We start from the raw sequence: 15,497 nt of genomic DNA, 5'->3' as shown, positions 1-15,497 counted from the left end.
AAATGAATTTTTAATTACTTTTCAAGTTTTGCAATTTGTAGGGGTGAGCGATTTTAGTTGTGGGACAGTTTTAAAACAAATTTTGAAAAACCTTGAAAAATAATATGCACATCATGTATTCAGTCACCTTGACTTTCATTTTATTTTCTAGTGACATTCAGTTTTGCACTAACGTATAATTACATGTAGTTATGGAGAAATGATAAGTGTTTAATATAAGGATAAAATCAATGAAATGAAAAGAAAAACAAATTTGCTGAGAAAAACTCTTGTACATGTATGTATAGTGCAGCAGTTTTCTAAAATATGAAAAGCTGTTGTCAGGGTAAATAATATTCATTTATCAAACAGAATTTAATAGATAATCAATCATTGATTTATTTAGTGTAATATCCAGAAAACATAAATCAAACTATTTTGTGGGTAATCTTTGTTCCCTACCGCGGTGAGACAAATTACAAAATAAATCTAGCTGATACATATATGACAAATGATATGATTTTGTGATAAAATGCATCACTGGTAGAATCTGACAGTATGAAAAGCTGAGGTTGTGACATAGGCTATTTTTCAAAAACATGTATCATAGTCCTGTAGAAATGCATATTATTAGCTGTTATAATGGTTGTGATTTTTAATCAAAGTTTTTGAAATGAAATATAAGACAACTTGTTGTTTATCATAATTTGGTCTTTATTATGATCTTGGAAAAAAACCAGTTGTACATATACATGTACATGTTATATGATGTATGAGTCATGTATCTGAAGAAACTCTAACAAACAAAATTCAAAATCATTGTTTTCCATTCGTTTGATGTGTTTGAGCTTTTGATTTTGCTGTTTGATAAAGGACTTTCTGTTTTTAATTTTCCTTGGAGTTCAGTATTTTTGTTAATTAACTTTTTACAGTAAAAAACATGGTTTTCTATAAAAAAAAGTAAAAAGAGTTAATTATTCTAGTTACGCAAGTTAAACTCTGAAACATTTCATGGTCTCAGCACTTGAGGCAATGTTTACAGGCAAATATTTGTTTCTTTACGTAGTGCTTGAGTGTTTTTTAAAATGTTTTACATATTTTACAGACACAGATCAAGCATCAGGATTCCTGGATCATTTACAGAATAAGTTACGTGAGCAGGGGGACTACACAAAGGATGATGATATCACATCAATCCTGTCAATGTTGGAGAGTCCACTGTTTAAACAGCTCTTAACTCTACAAGAATCACTTCATGAACTTAAACAGGTCACAAAAACCTACCCTGTAACAGAGAATACATTTGAAATCTCTAATTCAGGTAAATGAATTCATTGTATCTTTTATAGTGATATTCATGGTGCAATTAGTTATTTTTCACAAATGCAGCATAGAGTCTTATTGCATGATTAAACAGTTTTACAGCTCTCTTTATTTAAGAATTGAATGGTTTTCATAATTTTATTGGGGTGTAAAAGCATTAACCGAAGCACATTTCGTATGAAGAGCATTGTTGTGGGAAGCTCATGCAGTCATGATTGTTGCATTTTATTGGAAAATAAAATATAATATTGGAATGCCTGGCGATTGTTTTCTGCTTTCAAAATTACAGATTCTAATGAAACATACATATAATGTAAATATACCATCATAACAAGTCTAGAAAGGTTTCTACATTGCTGTACACTTACTACTAAGCAGTAAACTCAAGTGTGAAGATATTAAAATAAACAGCTGCACCATGAGCGCATGATACGCCCGTCGTCTTGTGTGTGAATTTTTATGCAATAAGCATAAATAGTTTCTGACATACGGCGTGACATGCGAAAACCCCCTTTTTTTTTTTACAAAAAACTCAATATCTATAAAATAAAATTTTGAATCAAAACCAAAAAGTATACAGATCTTGAGATTAATATAACTAAGAAGTGTGTAAAATTTTAAGCAATAATCATAAATCGTTTTTGAGATACAGCGCGACATGTGAAAACACCCCTTTTAAAAAAAAAAATCAATATCTCAAAAATAAAATTTTGAATCAAAACCAAAAAGTATACAGATCTTTAGATTAATATAACTAAGAAGTGTGTAAAATTTTAAGCGATAATTATAAATCATTTTTGAGATATGTCGCGACATGTGAAAAACCCCTCCCCCTTTTTTTACAAAATACTCAATAACTCAAAAATAAAATTTTGAATCAAAACCAAAAAGTATACAGATCTTAAGGTTAATATAACTAAGAAGTGTGTAAAGTTTTAAGCAATAATCATAAACTGTTTTTGAGATACGGCGCGACATGTGAAAAACCCCTCCCCCTTTTTAACAAAATACTCAATAACTCAAAAATAAAATTTTGAATCATCACCAAAAAGTATACAGATCTTAAGATTAATATAACTAAGAAGTGTGTAAAGTTTTAAGCAATAATCATAAATTGTTTTTGAGATACAGCGCGACATGTGAAAAAAAACACACACCTGTTTTAGTTACTAAGTCCCGTAACTCAAAAAGTATACAGATCGTTTGACCATCATAAGAAACAACTATGTTAAGTTTCATGAAATTTGGATAAGTCATTCTCAAGTTACGGTGCGACATGTTTACGCCGGACAGACAGACGGACGGACAGACGGGCAGACAGACGGACAGACAGACGGACGGACGCCGGACATTTGTATAACATAATACGTCCCGTCAAAAATTTGACGGGCGTATAAAAATCAAATAAGAGTCATACATGGAATTTTACTACCATTTTAAATCTGTCAAATGTTTATTCCTATTCCTGCACAATAATGCAACATAAATACCTAAATGCACAATTTTTCATGATAAGTCATTTAAATCTGATTTTAACAAAAAATCTTACGATTAAAATTGATCGTAAGTTATACTGAAATGTGTATGACTTACGAGTATTTTTACTCTTTAAGATTTTTTGTGAAAAGAGCCGCTGGCGTGTCAAGATTTTCTTTCATGAAAAATGCACACAAAAAAGGGTCTGGCAGTCAAAAGTTCAAATCTTTAAAAGATAGTAAATTAATCAAATTATTAGATTATTTGTTATAATTTGTATCATATAAAACATTATTTAATAAAAATTAAAGATTTTTTTTAGAAAATACTAGAAAGTTGACTGATTTAGACTTAGGATTTCACCATAGAAGCAGTTCTGTATGACATGTCACCTGCCATTGTAATTTGAGCACATATTATATCATTTCTACAAAGGTTTTTTTTTTCTCATTTTGCAAAATGAAGTGTAGATTTGTATTGTAGTAAGTGTTGAACGAGAATAAAATACTATGATCTTTAATTTGACAAAGGATAAAGAAAGATAACTCTGTTATATATATATATATATATATATATATATCTGTAACACTAGTAGTTCAAAGTATGAAATTACACAGATACTTTATTCGATTATATTATCTACCATTGATGACCTGAAATACATTTATGATTCCCAATGAAAATAATTAAAAATCCAGAAACAAGCAAAAAAAATGCTTAGTCACTACAGTTAGTAACAACTAAAACTTAAAAAGTACTGTATTCTTGAAATCATGTAAAAAGAAAATTCTTGCAAACAAACTTTACTTTAAACGTTAAACATAAATGATAACCTTGAAAAATTATTTTCATTCATTCCAACTGACATCAAGCATGGCAATTTCCATGTTAACTTAGTTATAATAGAAAATCCTACAAAAGAGATCCAATAGACAATTGCTGCTACTGAAGGACAGGATGTGATGTTAATTTTTCACAGAAAAGTGTACTTTTGATTTGAAATTTCAATCATACAACAGTTGTAAAATGGATGTGAAACTTAATTAATGAAAGCATCATGAATTTATGTAAAAATTGTTTGATCCTAACTTTATAGTTGATTTATTTTTGGAGTCACTTAGGATTGAGGTTAACATTTAGATTTGATTAAACATGTACATTTTATGAGAAAAGTATTCATGATGTCAACATGAAACTGCATCAATAACTTCTTCATGAGAGAACATTAAAGCAGTCAAAGTATAATATGAAAATAAGAAGATAAGGTATGATTACCAATGAGACATCTATCCATCAAAGATCAAATGACGTAGACGTTTCAAATTCAGCCTTATATTTACAGGAGAATTGATCTTAAATGTACCTCCTGATGGAATCACAAATCCTAGTTTTAATGATACAACTGCTGATACCTATGCAGTGTCTGATGGACCTATTGCCATGCCTAGTTACGATGTGGAATTTCAAAGGGCTGTTGAAAGATCAGCTCAAGGAAGAGATGTGGAAACTATCAAGTTATTTAAGCCAGAGAATAGTAGCTTGGGATTCAGTGTGGTTGGAATGAAGAAGAAGGATAATGCTGAATCGGGAATATTTATACAGGATATACAGCCTGGTGGAATTGCTGCAAGGTAAGGGATTTATATGAAATATACAGCCTAGTAGAATCTGTTGCAAGGTAAGGGATTCATATGGAATATACAGCCTAGTAGAATCTGTTGCAAGGTAAGGGATTCATATGATATATACAGCCTAGTAGAATCTGTTGCAAGGTAAGGGATTCATATGGAATATACAGCCTAGTAGAATCTGTTGCAAGGTAAGGGATTCATATGGAATATACAGCCTAGTAGAATCTGTTGCAAGGTAAGGGATTTATATGGAATATACAGCCTTGTAGAATCTGTTGCAAGGTAAGGGATTCATATGGAATATACAGCCTAGTAGAATCTGTTGCAAGGTAAGGGATTCATATGGAATATACAGCCTAGTAGAATCTGTTGCAAGGTAAGGGATTCATATGGAATATACAGCCTAGTAGAATCTGTTGCAAGGTAAGGGATTCATATGGAATATACAGCCTAGTAGAATCTGTTGCAAGGTAAGGGATTGTTATAGAATATACAGCCTAAGGGGATCACTGCAAAGTAAGGGATTTACACAAGATATGCAGCATGTTAGATTTGCTGCAAGATAAGGCATTAAAAAAGGACAGACAATCAAGAGAGATTGTTGCAAGGTAAGGGATTCATTCATTGATGTGATTACTGCAAGGTCAGCAGTTAATACAGGATACATAGGGTTACCTACATGTTATGTTTTTTCTTTTCATTTTTGAATGAATCTAGTCAAGGTAGATTTCTCCTAATTTGTAAGTGTCAATACAATGATCCTTTATTAATGGATATATCTAGGACAGGGATGTACCTCCATCTAACATGTATGTCATTTTGGTCAATATTTTTGCATAACTGTTACACTAAGGTCCAGTTTTTAGAAAGAGAAAGGGGAATAACATGCAAAGGATTGGAAATCAACCTCCATCATGTTGTTATAATTTTGTGAGTCCAACTTCTGAAATGTCTAATGAATTTCATTGAAAGTGCACATAAGAGTAGTACACACCATATGAAAGAAGAAAGTTTTGGTTAAGGTATTTTGAAGAGAAAGTATTGGTCATATATTTATTTGATTTATCAAAATTTTACAATATTTAATAACCTTATAAGCAGGATTACAAAATTTTCTTCTAGCAAACCTCATAAATTTTCAATACTGTTTATAATGTCTTGCATTTGTAACTAAGACATTTAAACCCATCAAGGTGACCACTGGGAGATCAAGCCCTTAAGGGGAAGAAATTTTGGTCATGACATATGAAAATTGCCAACAGATACATTGATATGGATTCTGTTAACTGACAGTTCATGTTTGAAGTGTAGAATGTCAGTGGACTCCTGAAGTGTACTACATTAATGTGCTATCTTCATCATATATTTGACAACACACCAATGAGAATGTTTACTTTTGTACCTGTGTTGCCAACAATGAAAGCAGTTCTAGTAACTGCTCCACTCCTTCCATCCATCCGTTTGTCTATTTGTCCAAAAGACCTGGGGTCGAAATCTTTTGTTTAGTTTCTTGGCTTCAATGTAAGGAAATGGTAATATATTTGCTCTGGAGCCTTATTATATTGAGCAGTACCATGAAGCCATTCAGCTAATTCCTGTTTGCCTATAGTTGGAAATTTTACAACACTCAATGTACAAGGAAATTTTCATCAAACTTTTATTGGCTTCTATGTAAGGCAATGATCTGTTATGCTTCAAATTCAGTATACATGTACATGAAGTGACCCAGGTCCAGACACGTTATTGATCTTGCTTTAAAAAAGAAACTGTGATACTATGTGTAAATTTCACTCAAGCATCCTCTACATTTAGCTGAACTTTTCAAGTTCTTTCAAAATAAAAAGGAAAATAAGAAATTTAGGAGGACTTATTTCTTTTTATTTTGAAATCTTTCAAATTTTATTCAATATACATAAGTGTACAAATAAAGATAGTTTAGTACATAAAAATATTCTTAATCAAAGTAATATTTCTAAAATATAGCAAAGGTAAATACCATCTTCACACCAAATATTTATTTGTATTCTTTATTGATTGATCGCTTATAGTCTGACCTCATTAAACTGATCACTTTAGTGATCATTCTTATTCATCATTAGTCCTATTCATGGTAGATAAGCTACATTTGTAAGGAGGACCCGTCAAAGGTATAAATCCATAAAAAGTAAATGAATTATGGCTTCATTATAACTAAATAGAGCTCATGTTTTCTTTCTGCAATTAATTGAACATCATAAGCTGAAATCATACTAGTCAGACAATCTGGACAATTGGGACACTTCAATGATTTCACCAATTTCCATTTTCCAGAGTTACATCCCCTGTCAAGGGCAGTTGACTGTACTTTACATGTAAGACATATATTCAGATAAAAGCATTGAATAGTTAAATTTAATACAGTTTTCATATATTCTTGGTGTGAAAGATTTTTCCTTGTAACACTTGAATTTATATGTTAGTTCTATTATTTATCCTTTTTTGTTGAGCCTATAAATGTCGCGAAAGCGAGGCATAGGGATCCAAGATTCCGTCTGAAGCGTCAACATTTAGGTTCAGTCTGTGGTTTAAGTTTTTTTTAGACATCAATAACTTTGTCAAACCAACATGGAATTTTATGAAATTTGGACAGAATCTTGTTTATGACCAAAATACAGTATCCAGAGCAAAATTTAAAAATATTTATTTTCATTTTTCCGTATTTTACTGATAAATAGACTTAGTATTTTTTACAGTTAACAAGAAGATACAGTCTGGGGTTAAAGCTTGTTACACATCAATTACTTTGTCAAACCTTCATAGAGTTTTATGAAACTTTGGCAGAAGCTTTTAATGATTAAGAGATAATGTCTGAAGCAAACCTTTGAAAATATTTTTTTCATTTTTAACTGGATTTTCGAAGGAAATATCGGTTATTGATTTGGTGATGTATGGCAAACAAATTTAGATATGTTGTTTCCTGTGACTAAATGAAGGTCAAGTTCAATTTTCACGATTTTAGCTTTTCTCCTGGTTGAGTTATTGCCCTTTTTAATTAGTATTTTTCTGATAGATGGACTTCGTTTTTTACAGTTAACATTTACAGACAGTCTTGGATTAAATTTTTTTGACATGATAAATTTGTAAACCTTCATGGATTGTAATGAAACTTGGACAGACGCTAATCTTCAAGACCAAGAAATAGCATCTAAAGAAAAAGTTAAAAAAAAAAATTTAAATTCTATATTTTACTGATAAACTGAACCCCTTACCAATTTTTGAAATAAATTTTTTTATCAAAAATTATTTTTTATTTGTATTTATAAATGCTTGGATAGTTGAAGAAATGTATCTTACAATTTCAATAAGTAGTATCTAAAATTCTGTTTGAATTCAGTAAAATTCATTAATAAAAAATGACTACATTTGGAATTTAATCCCTTTTTTTCCTGAGATAAAAAAATTGATTACTGTAAATTCAGAAATTGTTGCGAGGTTTTTATTAATGCGAATGATGCTACTGGGTGAGTATCTCAATAATAAGAACTCACATTTTGATATCTGATATATCTTTAAGCAGATTTTCCTGAAATTGCAATAATTTATCTTGCATTTTTGTTCATTCATCAAAAATGGCAATAATAAATTCATGCAATAATTTCTGAATTTATAGTATTGATATCAATAAGTGAATGATCCATAAATTAGAATTATGTATCAACATTCCATAAAATTTTGGTCAATTTTTTTCTCTGAAACAGCAAATAAGAGCTTCCTAAAATTTGGCATCTAGCTTCATTTGAGCATGCTCATGATATACTGTGTGATGCATTTTCAGATTCATCACTCATCAACTTCCTGTTCACCAAATACTTATGTACTCTAACAAATAGTGGCAATTTATGAAATTTGCATCACATTTTTCTCAGGAAGTCCAACTAGAAATCAAGGCTTTCTAAAAGTTCTAGAAAAAAGTAGTATATGATTAATTTTACTCTTAAAAGTTAATAAAAAACTTTTCTTAATTTTTTTGCCCACCTTTATGTAATTTTTATACCCCCGCCGTAGCGGAGGGGGCATTATAAGTTATCTTGGTGTAATCAGGGGTATACAGAATTTTACACCGTTGTTGAAAATTCATACACCCTGAGGTGCAGCCTAATGGGTGTATGAATTTTCAACAACGGTGTAAAATTCCATTCACCCCTGATAACACCAAGATACCGAATTTATTTCTTATGAACAATTCCTTTACTCATTTTTAAACCAGGATGTAAAATTGAAAAATGGTAATGAAAAATTTCCAGTGTAACATTTTTTCAACGTCAATGTTGCTGCGCATTGTCAAATACTTTTTTTCTTTATTTTTGGGAAATTCAGAAAATTTTTGTGTTCTTTTGAATTTTTGAGAAAAAAAAATTTTAAATATTTTTTTTCTTGTTTTTAATTTTTTTCAATTTTTGTCCTCAAATTTAATTATTTTTTATTTTTTATTATTTTGACATTTTATTTATTTTTTTTTTATTTTTTTGACATTTTATTTTTTTTCTTTATTTTTAGCAAAATTTTATATTTTTTTATTTTTTGGCAAAATTTTATTTATCCTGGGGTGAACAAGGGTGGGGTGTTATTTACACCGGGGTAATTAACCAATCAGATTGCAGTATTTTTGCTGCATAAGAAATAATAAGTTTTACCCTTGTCTGTCTGTATGGCCGTCCGTCCGTATGTCCCAGAGTTGGTTTCCGTTCTCTAACTTTTAAGTTTGCCTTAACCAAATGTTATGAAACTTATACACAATGCTTATTGCCACTACATACAGATCAAGTTTGAATTTTGGTGGCGTCACTTTTACCGTTCTAGTGTTATGCTCCTTTACAATTGGAAAAATTGGTAAATTTTTCGTTTCAGTTCTCTAACTTAAGTTTGCCTCAACCAAATGTTATGAAACTTATACACAATGCTTATTACCACAAAACATAGATCAAGTTTCAACTTTGGTGGCGTCACTTGTACCATTCGAGAGTTATGCCCCTTTACAAATGGAAAAATTGTTGATTTATTTTTTTTTCTTCTAAATATCAAGTCATTTTTAAAATTGGAGTTATCTTCCTTTGTCCATGATTATAGTTGAATCAACTACAATCAATGCTTTATACAATGCAATGTTAAATTTTGCCTTCCACTGATAAATTAAAGCAATTTTTACCCTTCATTTCTAAAAATATTTTAAAGTCTTCTTTGAAAATTGGAGTTATTTTTTTTGTGCATAATGGTAGTTGAATCAACTACAACCAATGCTTTACATGCTTTATACAATGCAATACTTAATTTTACTTCCTACTGATAAATTAAAGCAATCTTTACCTTTCAGTGTTTACAAGCACTTTGATTACCGTTCTAGGGTTATGCCCCTTTACAAATGTAAAAATTGCTGAATTTTTTCGTTTCCGTTCTCTTACTTGAGTTTGTCTTAACTAAATGTAATTTCGAAAAATATCAATGTCATTATACAAGTAATTTTTATACGACCGCAAAAAAAATTTTGTGGTCGTATATTGGTATGACGTTGTCGTCGTTGTCGTCGTCGTCAGGCGTCGTCCTTAGACACATTGGTTTTCGCACTCTAACTTTAGTTTAAGTGAATGGATCTCTATGAAATTTTACCACAAGGTTCAATACCAGAAAAGGAAGGTTGGGATTGATTTTGGGGGTTATGATACCAACAGTAAAGGAATTAGGGGCCAAAAAGGGGCCAAAAATAAGCATTTTTGTAACTTCCAGACATAACTTGTGTGTTAGTGTATGGATCTCTCTGACATTGTACCACAAGGTTCCATATCACAAAAGGAATGCTGGGATTGATTATGGGGGTAATTGCCTCAAAATTTTAGGAATTAGGGGCAAAAAAAGGGGCAAAAAACAAGCATTTTTCTAGTTTCATGACAATAACTTGTGTGTAAGTGTATGGATCTTTCTGAAATTGTACTACAAGGTTCCATATCACAAAGGGAAAGCTGGAATTGAGTTTGGGGGTAATTGCCCAAAACGTTTAGGAATAAGGGGCCAAAAATAAGCATTTTTCTAGTTTCCAGACAATAACTTGTGTGTAAGTGTATGGATCGCTCTGAAATTGTACTGCAAGGTACCATACCACAAAGGGAAGGCTGGGATTGAGTTTGGGGGTAGTGAATCATAAGGGGGTTCAAAAAATTTGGGGGGGGGGGATTTTTTTTTCCTTTTTTTTCTTTAAAATTTTCCATTTTAAATTGGTTATTTCTGATTTATATATAAAAGCAAATAATAATGATATGGTTTGAATAGGTGAATTAAAAATTTTTAAGTTCTTAGACCACTTTCATTCTGTGTCAGAAACCTATGCTGTGTCAAATATTTAATTACAATCCAAATTCAGTGCTGTATCAAGCTTGAATGTTGTGTCCATACTTGCCCCAACTGTTCAGGGTTCGACCTCTGCGGTCGTATCAAGCTGGGCCCAGCGGAGCATTTTTTTAGTTTCTGTTCTCTACTTAAGTTAGCCTCAACCAAATGTTATGAGACTTACACACAATGCTTATTACCATGAAACTCAGATCAAGTTCAAATTTGGGTAGCGTCACTTTTACCATTCTTCAGTTATGTCCCTTTATAACTATATGATATGCAAGCGGGGGCATCATCTGTGTCCACATGTGGACACAATCCCCATAATTTTTTTTTTATAATATTTTGTTTTACATTTTGCCTTAATTCTGAATGATTCCTAACATTTTTTGGTGAAGGTCATCAACAGATTTGATAAAAGAATCTAAAAATTTATTTATTGCTGACTTTCCATGAGGAATATTTGCCTGTGTATATTTTAAGTATTTAGATATGATTTTTAGATTTGATCTCAAGTTTTACTTCATGGTGGCCTCAAATCTAATTTGCAGCTATTAATATAGGCTTTTAAAATAATTTGCCTACTTCAAAAATAATTTGATCCTATTTTCTAGTTTTGAAATTTTTTTTTTACAAATTTATAATTCATTCCTGTACATTTTACAGCTAAACGAGGATGTAAAACTTATGTTTTAAAAACTCTTAATTGTTAACTTAGCATTTACCAACTCTGCTTTGTTAATTTATCGTCAAACAAAACAAATCAATATCTATATTTTAATCAGATGTTGTCAAGTTTATGAATATTAAGTTATGTTGTAAGAATTGAGTTACTCCCCTTGGTTATTGCTCTTCATCATTTATCAATCAATAGTATTGATCAGATGGACTTCACAGCTGTTCGGCTTCTGTCTGTCCTTTTATATTGTATTCATCTATTAATTTTTACAATTTTATTGATGGCATAAAATTACCATTAAATCAGCAATTTCAAAAGGGAAAATTGGAAATAAATTAACAGGCGTCAATAAAAATACCGGCCTATTTAAATTGTCCTCAAATAAAAAAAAGTGAAATTGACACAATTTCTATCTATTGACAGTTGTAGCATGGTTCTATCAATAAGAGCTAAATGTGAATGTTACACATTTAGTATTCCCGATCAAAAGACAACTATGTTATTGATTCGATATTGGAAATCTCAATACATGTTTGTGTACACAAAAGGCAGTAATAAGAACAGTGCTTTCCTAGTCCTCTCTAGGAATCAGTCTGTTTAACACAGATTATATTGGGAATGAGAGTTAACCCATTAACCGAAGACAATCATTTCTCCAGCTACAGTAGAGTGTTTTAATTAAATTAGATGATTGGAAAATCTACTGTTTTTCATCAATGTGTCAGCTAAATTTAGAATGATTGCCAGGTTGTAAAAATTTGAGCATTTTCCACAGTCTGTTGCAGGCAGACCTTGCCAATGGAATTATTAATGTTGCGATATTAGATATGGATTATTACCCTGGATCTATAAAAAAAATCTAATTAATAGGTGATCTAAGTGTTTGTGTTGATGACTAGTGCTAATTAAACCGTTATGTTTGTGTTGGAATGTGTGTACAATTCATCCATGTTTCCTCGGATAAGCTCTTAAAAACAGGTAGGGTTATAGATGTATTTTGGCATGTTATGATTGAAGTTGATCACTGACAGCTTGGGTAATGGAGGTTGCAGATATGATCAGATAATGTTTTAGTAACTGGATATCCATGTTTAATTTCAGACTACATGTACCATGTAAAAGTTGTAAGCCATTATCTTCTTAAGTATACATTTTATCTACTCTTTAATTTTTGTACAATTTCATGCAATGAAATCAATTTTGGGTGTTATTTTGGATTTTTGGAATTCTTGCATCTTGAATTGTTATTTTGGAATATTCTCAAGTTTTACCACAATAATTAGTGGTTGTAACATCCCTGTTTATATTAAGAAACGAAGCTATTTTAGTCTGAAGGATGATTATCTAAACACAAAAATAATTGCACAAATTTCTTGTATAGCACATGTTAATTTTACCTCAAGCACAAAGTTAAAAAAAAAAACCAAATGTTGTCAGTTGTTAGTCATACAATTGCAGATATTTTTAAGATTGAAAATGAAATAAACAAGTTTAGGGAATGTGGAATTGATGGCGTATGGTCTTTGTTAAATTTAATTCCAACTTTGATTTGGGCTATTTTCAACCTTTACATATTGTATAGAACTTGTCTATTGTTGAAAACTCTATGTTGACCTCTTTACGTCCAGATACTAGGTAGACTTTCTACAATTTATCCTCTTCCACAAACAATCTCTTTAGACACAATCTGTTATGTGTTAACTGACTGCCCCAGGGTAATGATCACTCGGTGTTAGTAACTTAGTATACTGGCAAACACTTGTTTATAACAGAACATTTGAAAAGGGGTTATAAAAGAAACAAAATAATCAGGAACTGAAATTAAGCTTGAGTCTACCTTTTTGATTGCTGTCTCATTGAAATAAACCCAACATCTCAATTTATTCTTAACAAGGGAATAATTAATGTTTTATCTTGTCCATATGCATTATCCTTGTTCTCTCTACATGCCTAAACCAGCTTGCTTTGATGTGGTTTCATACCATTTTCTAAAGGATATTATAGTATATTTTTAATTTAGGCTGTCATAATTATTGACTGCTTTTTCAACATCATTTCTGAGGATACAAAATGTGACAAGAAATAAATCTATATGGAAATTTAAAAGTTTGTCAAATGAATTGAATTTTCCCTTTTAAATAGATTTCCTGGGAGAATAATTTGATAACCTGAGTTCAAGGTTTCAAAAGGTTAAGGCTCCAGGTGCTACACATTATATGGAGTTACACAGTATATATTTCCAATCAAAAGCTATTTCATTAAAAAACAGATAGAATCTTATATCCACACTCATTTTTATTAATTTTCATAATATTGATCAAAGGTTGGCCCTTTCAGCATGCCATAAGATATGATATCAAAAGTTCATCAGTGAAGACCATGCAGAAACTCTTGATGAACCACAGCAATTTAAGCCTAGTTTCTATAATATATTGGTTGATTCTTCGTATTTCATTTGATTTTTCACCTTTATATACTTCATATCCTTATTTCCAATTGTTCAAAAAAACAACAAACAAAACTAGTTGTTTTTTTTAAATGATGCTCCTCAAAAATGTGTAAATGTGTATAGAAATATAAAAATAAGAAGATGTGGTATGATTTCAGCAATATTTGATTTACCTTCCAAACAAATGAATCTAACAGAACCATTTCATTATAAAAGTAAAGATCAAAAGTGCAAGATTTCAGAATGTAACCTTGAGGGAAACACCACAGTATCTACTGTATCAATCATCTCAATAAAGTGGCTGGAATCCAAAGATAAATTAAAGTGAATCACCTCATCAGAGCTCTGTAGGTTAGGGTTAGAAATGTCAAGAGTATACTAAAGTCAACAACAGAAAACTTAGACAGCTATAATAGACATTGAACTGGCTGTTGTATAGATACAAAGTCATGATGAGGCTAGTTTCATGGAACCACTTAAATGACAAGTTCTTTCAAAATACTGTAAACCAACTAATGTTCGTGAATCATTTATTTTCGTGACTTTCATGAGTAGGAAAATAGTGCACATATAAATTGTCTCGATTTTGTAAAATTTTATCTTCTATATCTATATTCTTTTATATAAATGCATCAAGAAAATTAGAAAATCAAGAAAATAAAGGGTAATAGAGAAACAAAGTATTCACAAAAATAAATTGGTTAACAGTAAGGCAATCTGAAGTCATACCAAAATTACAAGATACCTTAATTTGAGAATAAGGAACTGTTAATTCTTTTTCTAAGACCTTAGTTGCCAAGCCAACACTACTTAAATGATACAATAAAAATCGGGTGATAGCTACTTAAATCATGTGTTGTAAACATATGATAGAAGTCAAAGAGCATAAAACACATATTTCTGGAATAACATCAACAGCTTTGCTCAAGATAATATTTTTGGAGAATACAATGTTTAAAAAAATCTATGGTGCAAGTTTCAGGTATTTGTTTTTGTAATTTGTCATTTTTATACTATGCAGATTCTAGTTACTGCTGTTCGACTCATGTTACTGCTGTTAGATTCATGTTACTGCTGTTAGGTTCATGTTACTGTAGTTAGATGCATGTTACAACTGTAAGATTCATGTTACTGCTGTTAGATTCATGTTAGCCGTAAGATTCATGTTACTGCTGTTAGATTCATGTTATTGCTGTTAGATTCATGTTATTGCTGTTAGATTCATGCTACTGCCGTTAAGATACATGTTTCTGTAGTTAGATTCATGTTACTTCTGTATAGTTCATGTTACTATAGTTAGATTCATTTTACTGTTGTTAGATTCATGTTACTGCCATTAAGATTCATGTTACTGTAGTTAGATGCATGTTACAGCTGTAAGATATATGTTACTGCTGTTGGATTCATGTTACTGCTGTTGGATTCATGTTACTGCTGTTAGATTCATGTTACTGCTGTTAGATTTATGTAACTGCCGTTAAGATTCATGTTACTGTAGTTAGATTCATGTTACTTCTGTATGGTTCATGTTCCTGCTGTTAGATTCATGTTCCTGCTGTTAGATTCATGTTACTGCCTTTAAGATTCATGTTACTGTAGT

General features: G+C 30.9%; 1 protein-coding gene across 8 annotated transcripts in view; it reads left to right on the top strand.

The window, feature by feature from the left end:
- The window catches only part of LOC127707937 (multiple PDZ domain protein-like), a 189,105-nt gene that overhangs the window by 3,692 nt on the left and 169,916 nt on the right, over nucleotides 1-15,497 (top strand). For all 8 annotated transcript variants that reach the window (XM_052212723.1, XM_052212752.1, XM_052212715.1 and 5 more), the window contains exons 3-4: nucleotides 1,085-1,300; nucleotides 4,121-4,409. In XM_052212723.1, the coding sequence (XP_052068683.1) occupies nucleotides 1,085-1,300; nucleotides 4,121-4,409 (505 nt within the window). The remainder of the gene's footprint in view (nucleotides 1-1,084; nucleotides 1,301-4,120; nucleotides 4,410-15,497) is intronic.

Source organism: Mytilus californianus, unplaced genomic scaffold (genome assembly GCF_021869535.1).
Source record: "Mytilus californianus isolate M0D057914Y unplaced genomic scaffold, xbMytCali1.0.p SCAF_1, whole genome shotgun sequence".
Taxonomy (NCBI): Eukaryota; Metazoa; Mollusca; class Bivalvia; order Mytilida; family Mytilidae; genus Mytilus; species Mytilus californianus.
Note: the sequence above shows the minus strand (reverse complement) of the source record. Positions and strands in the feature narration are given on the sequence as shown.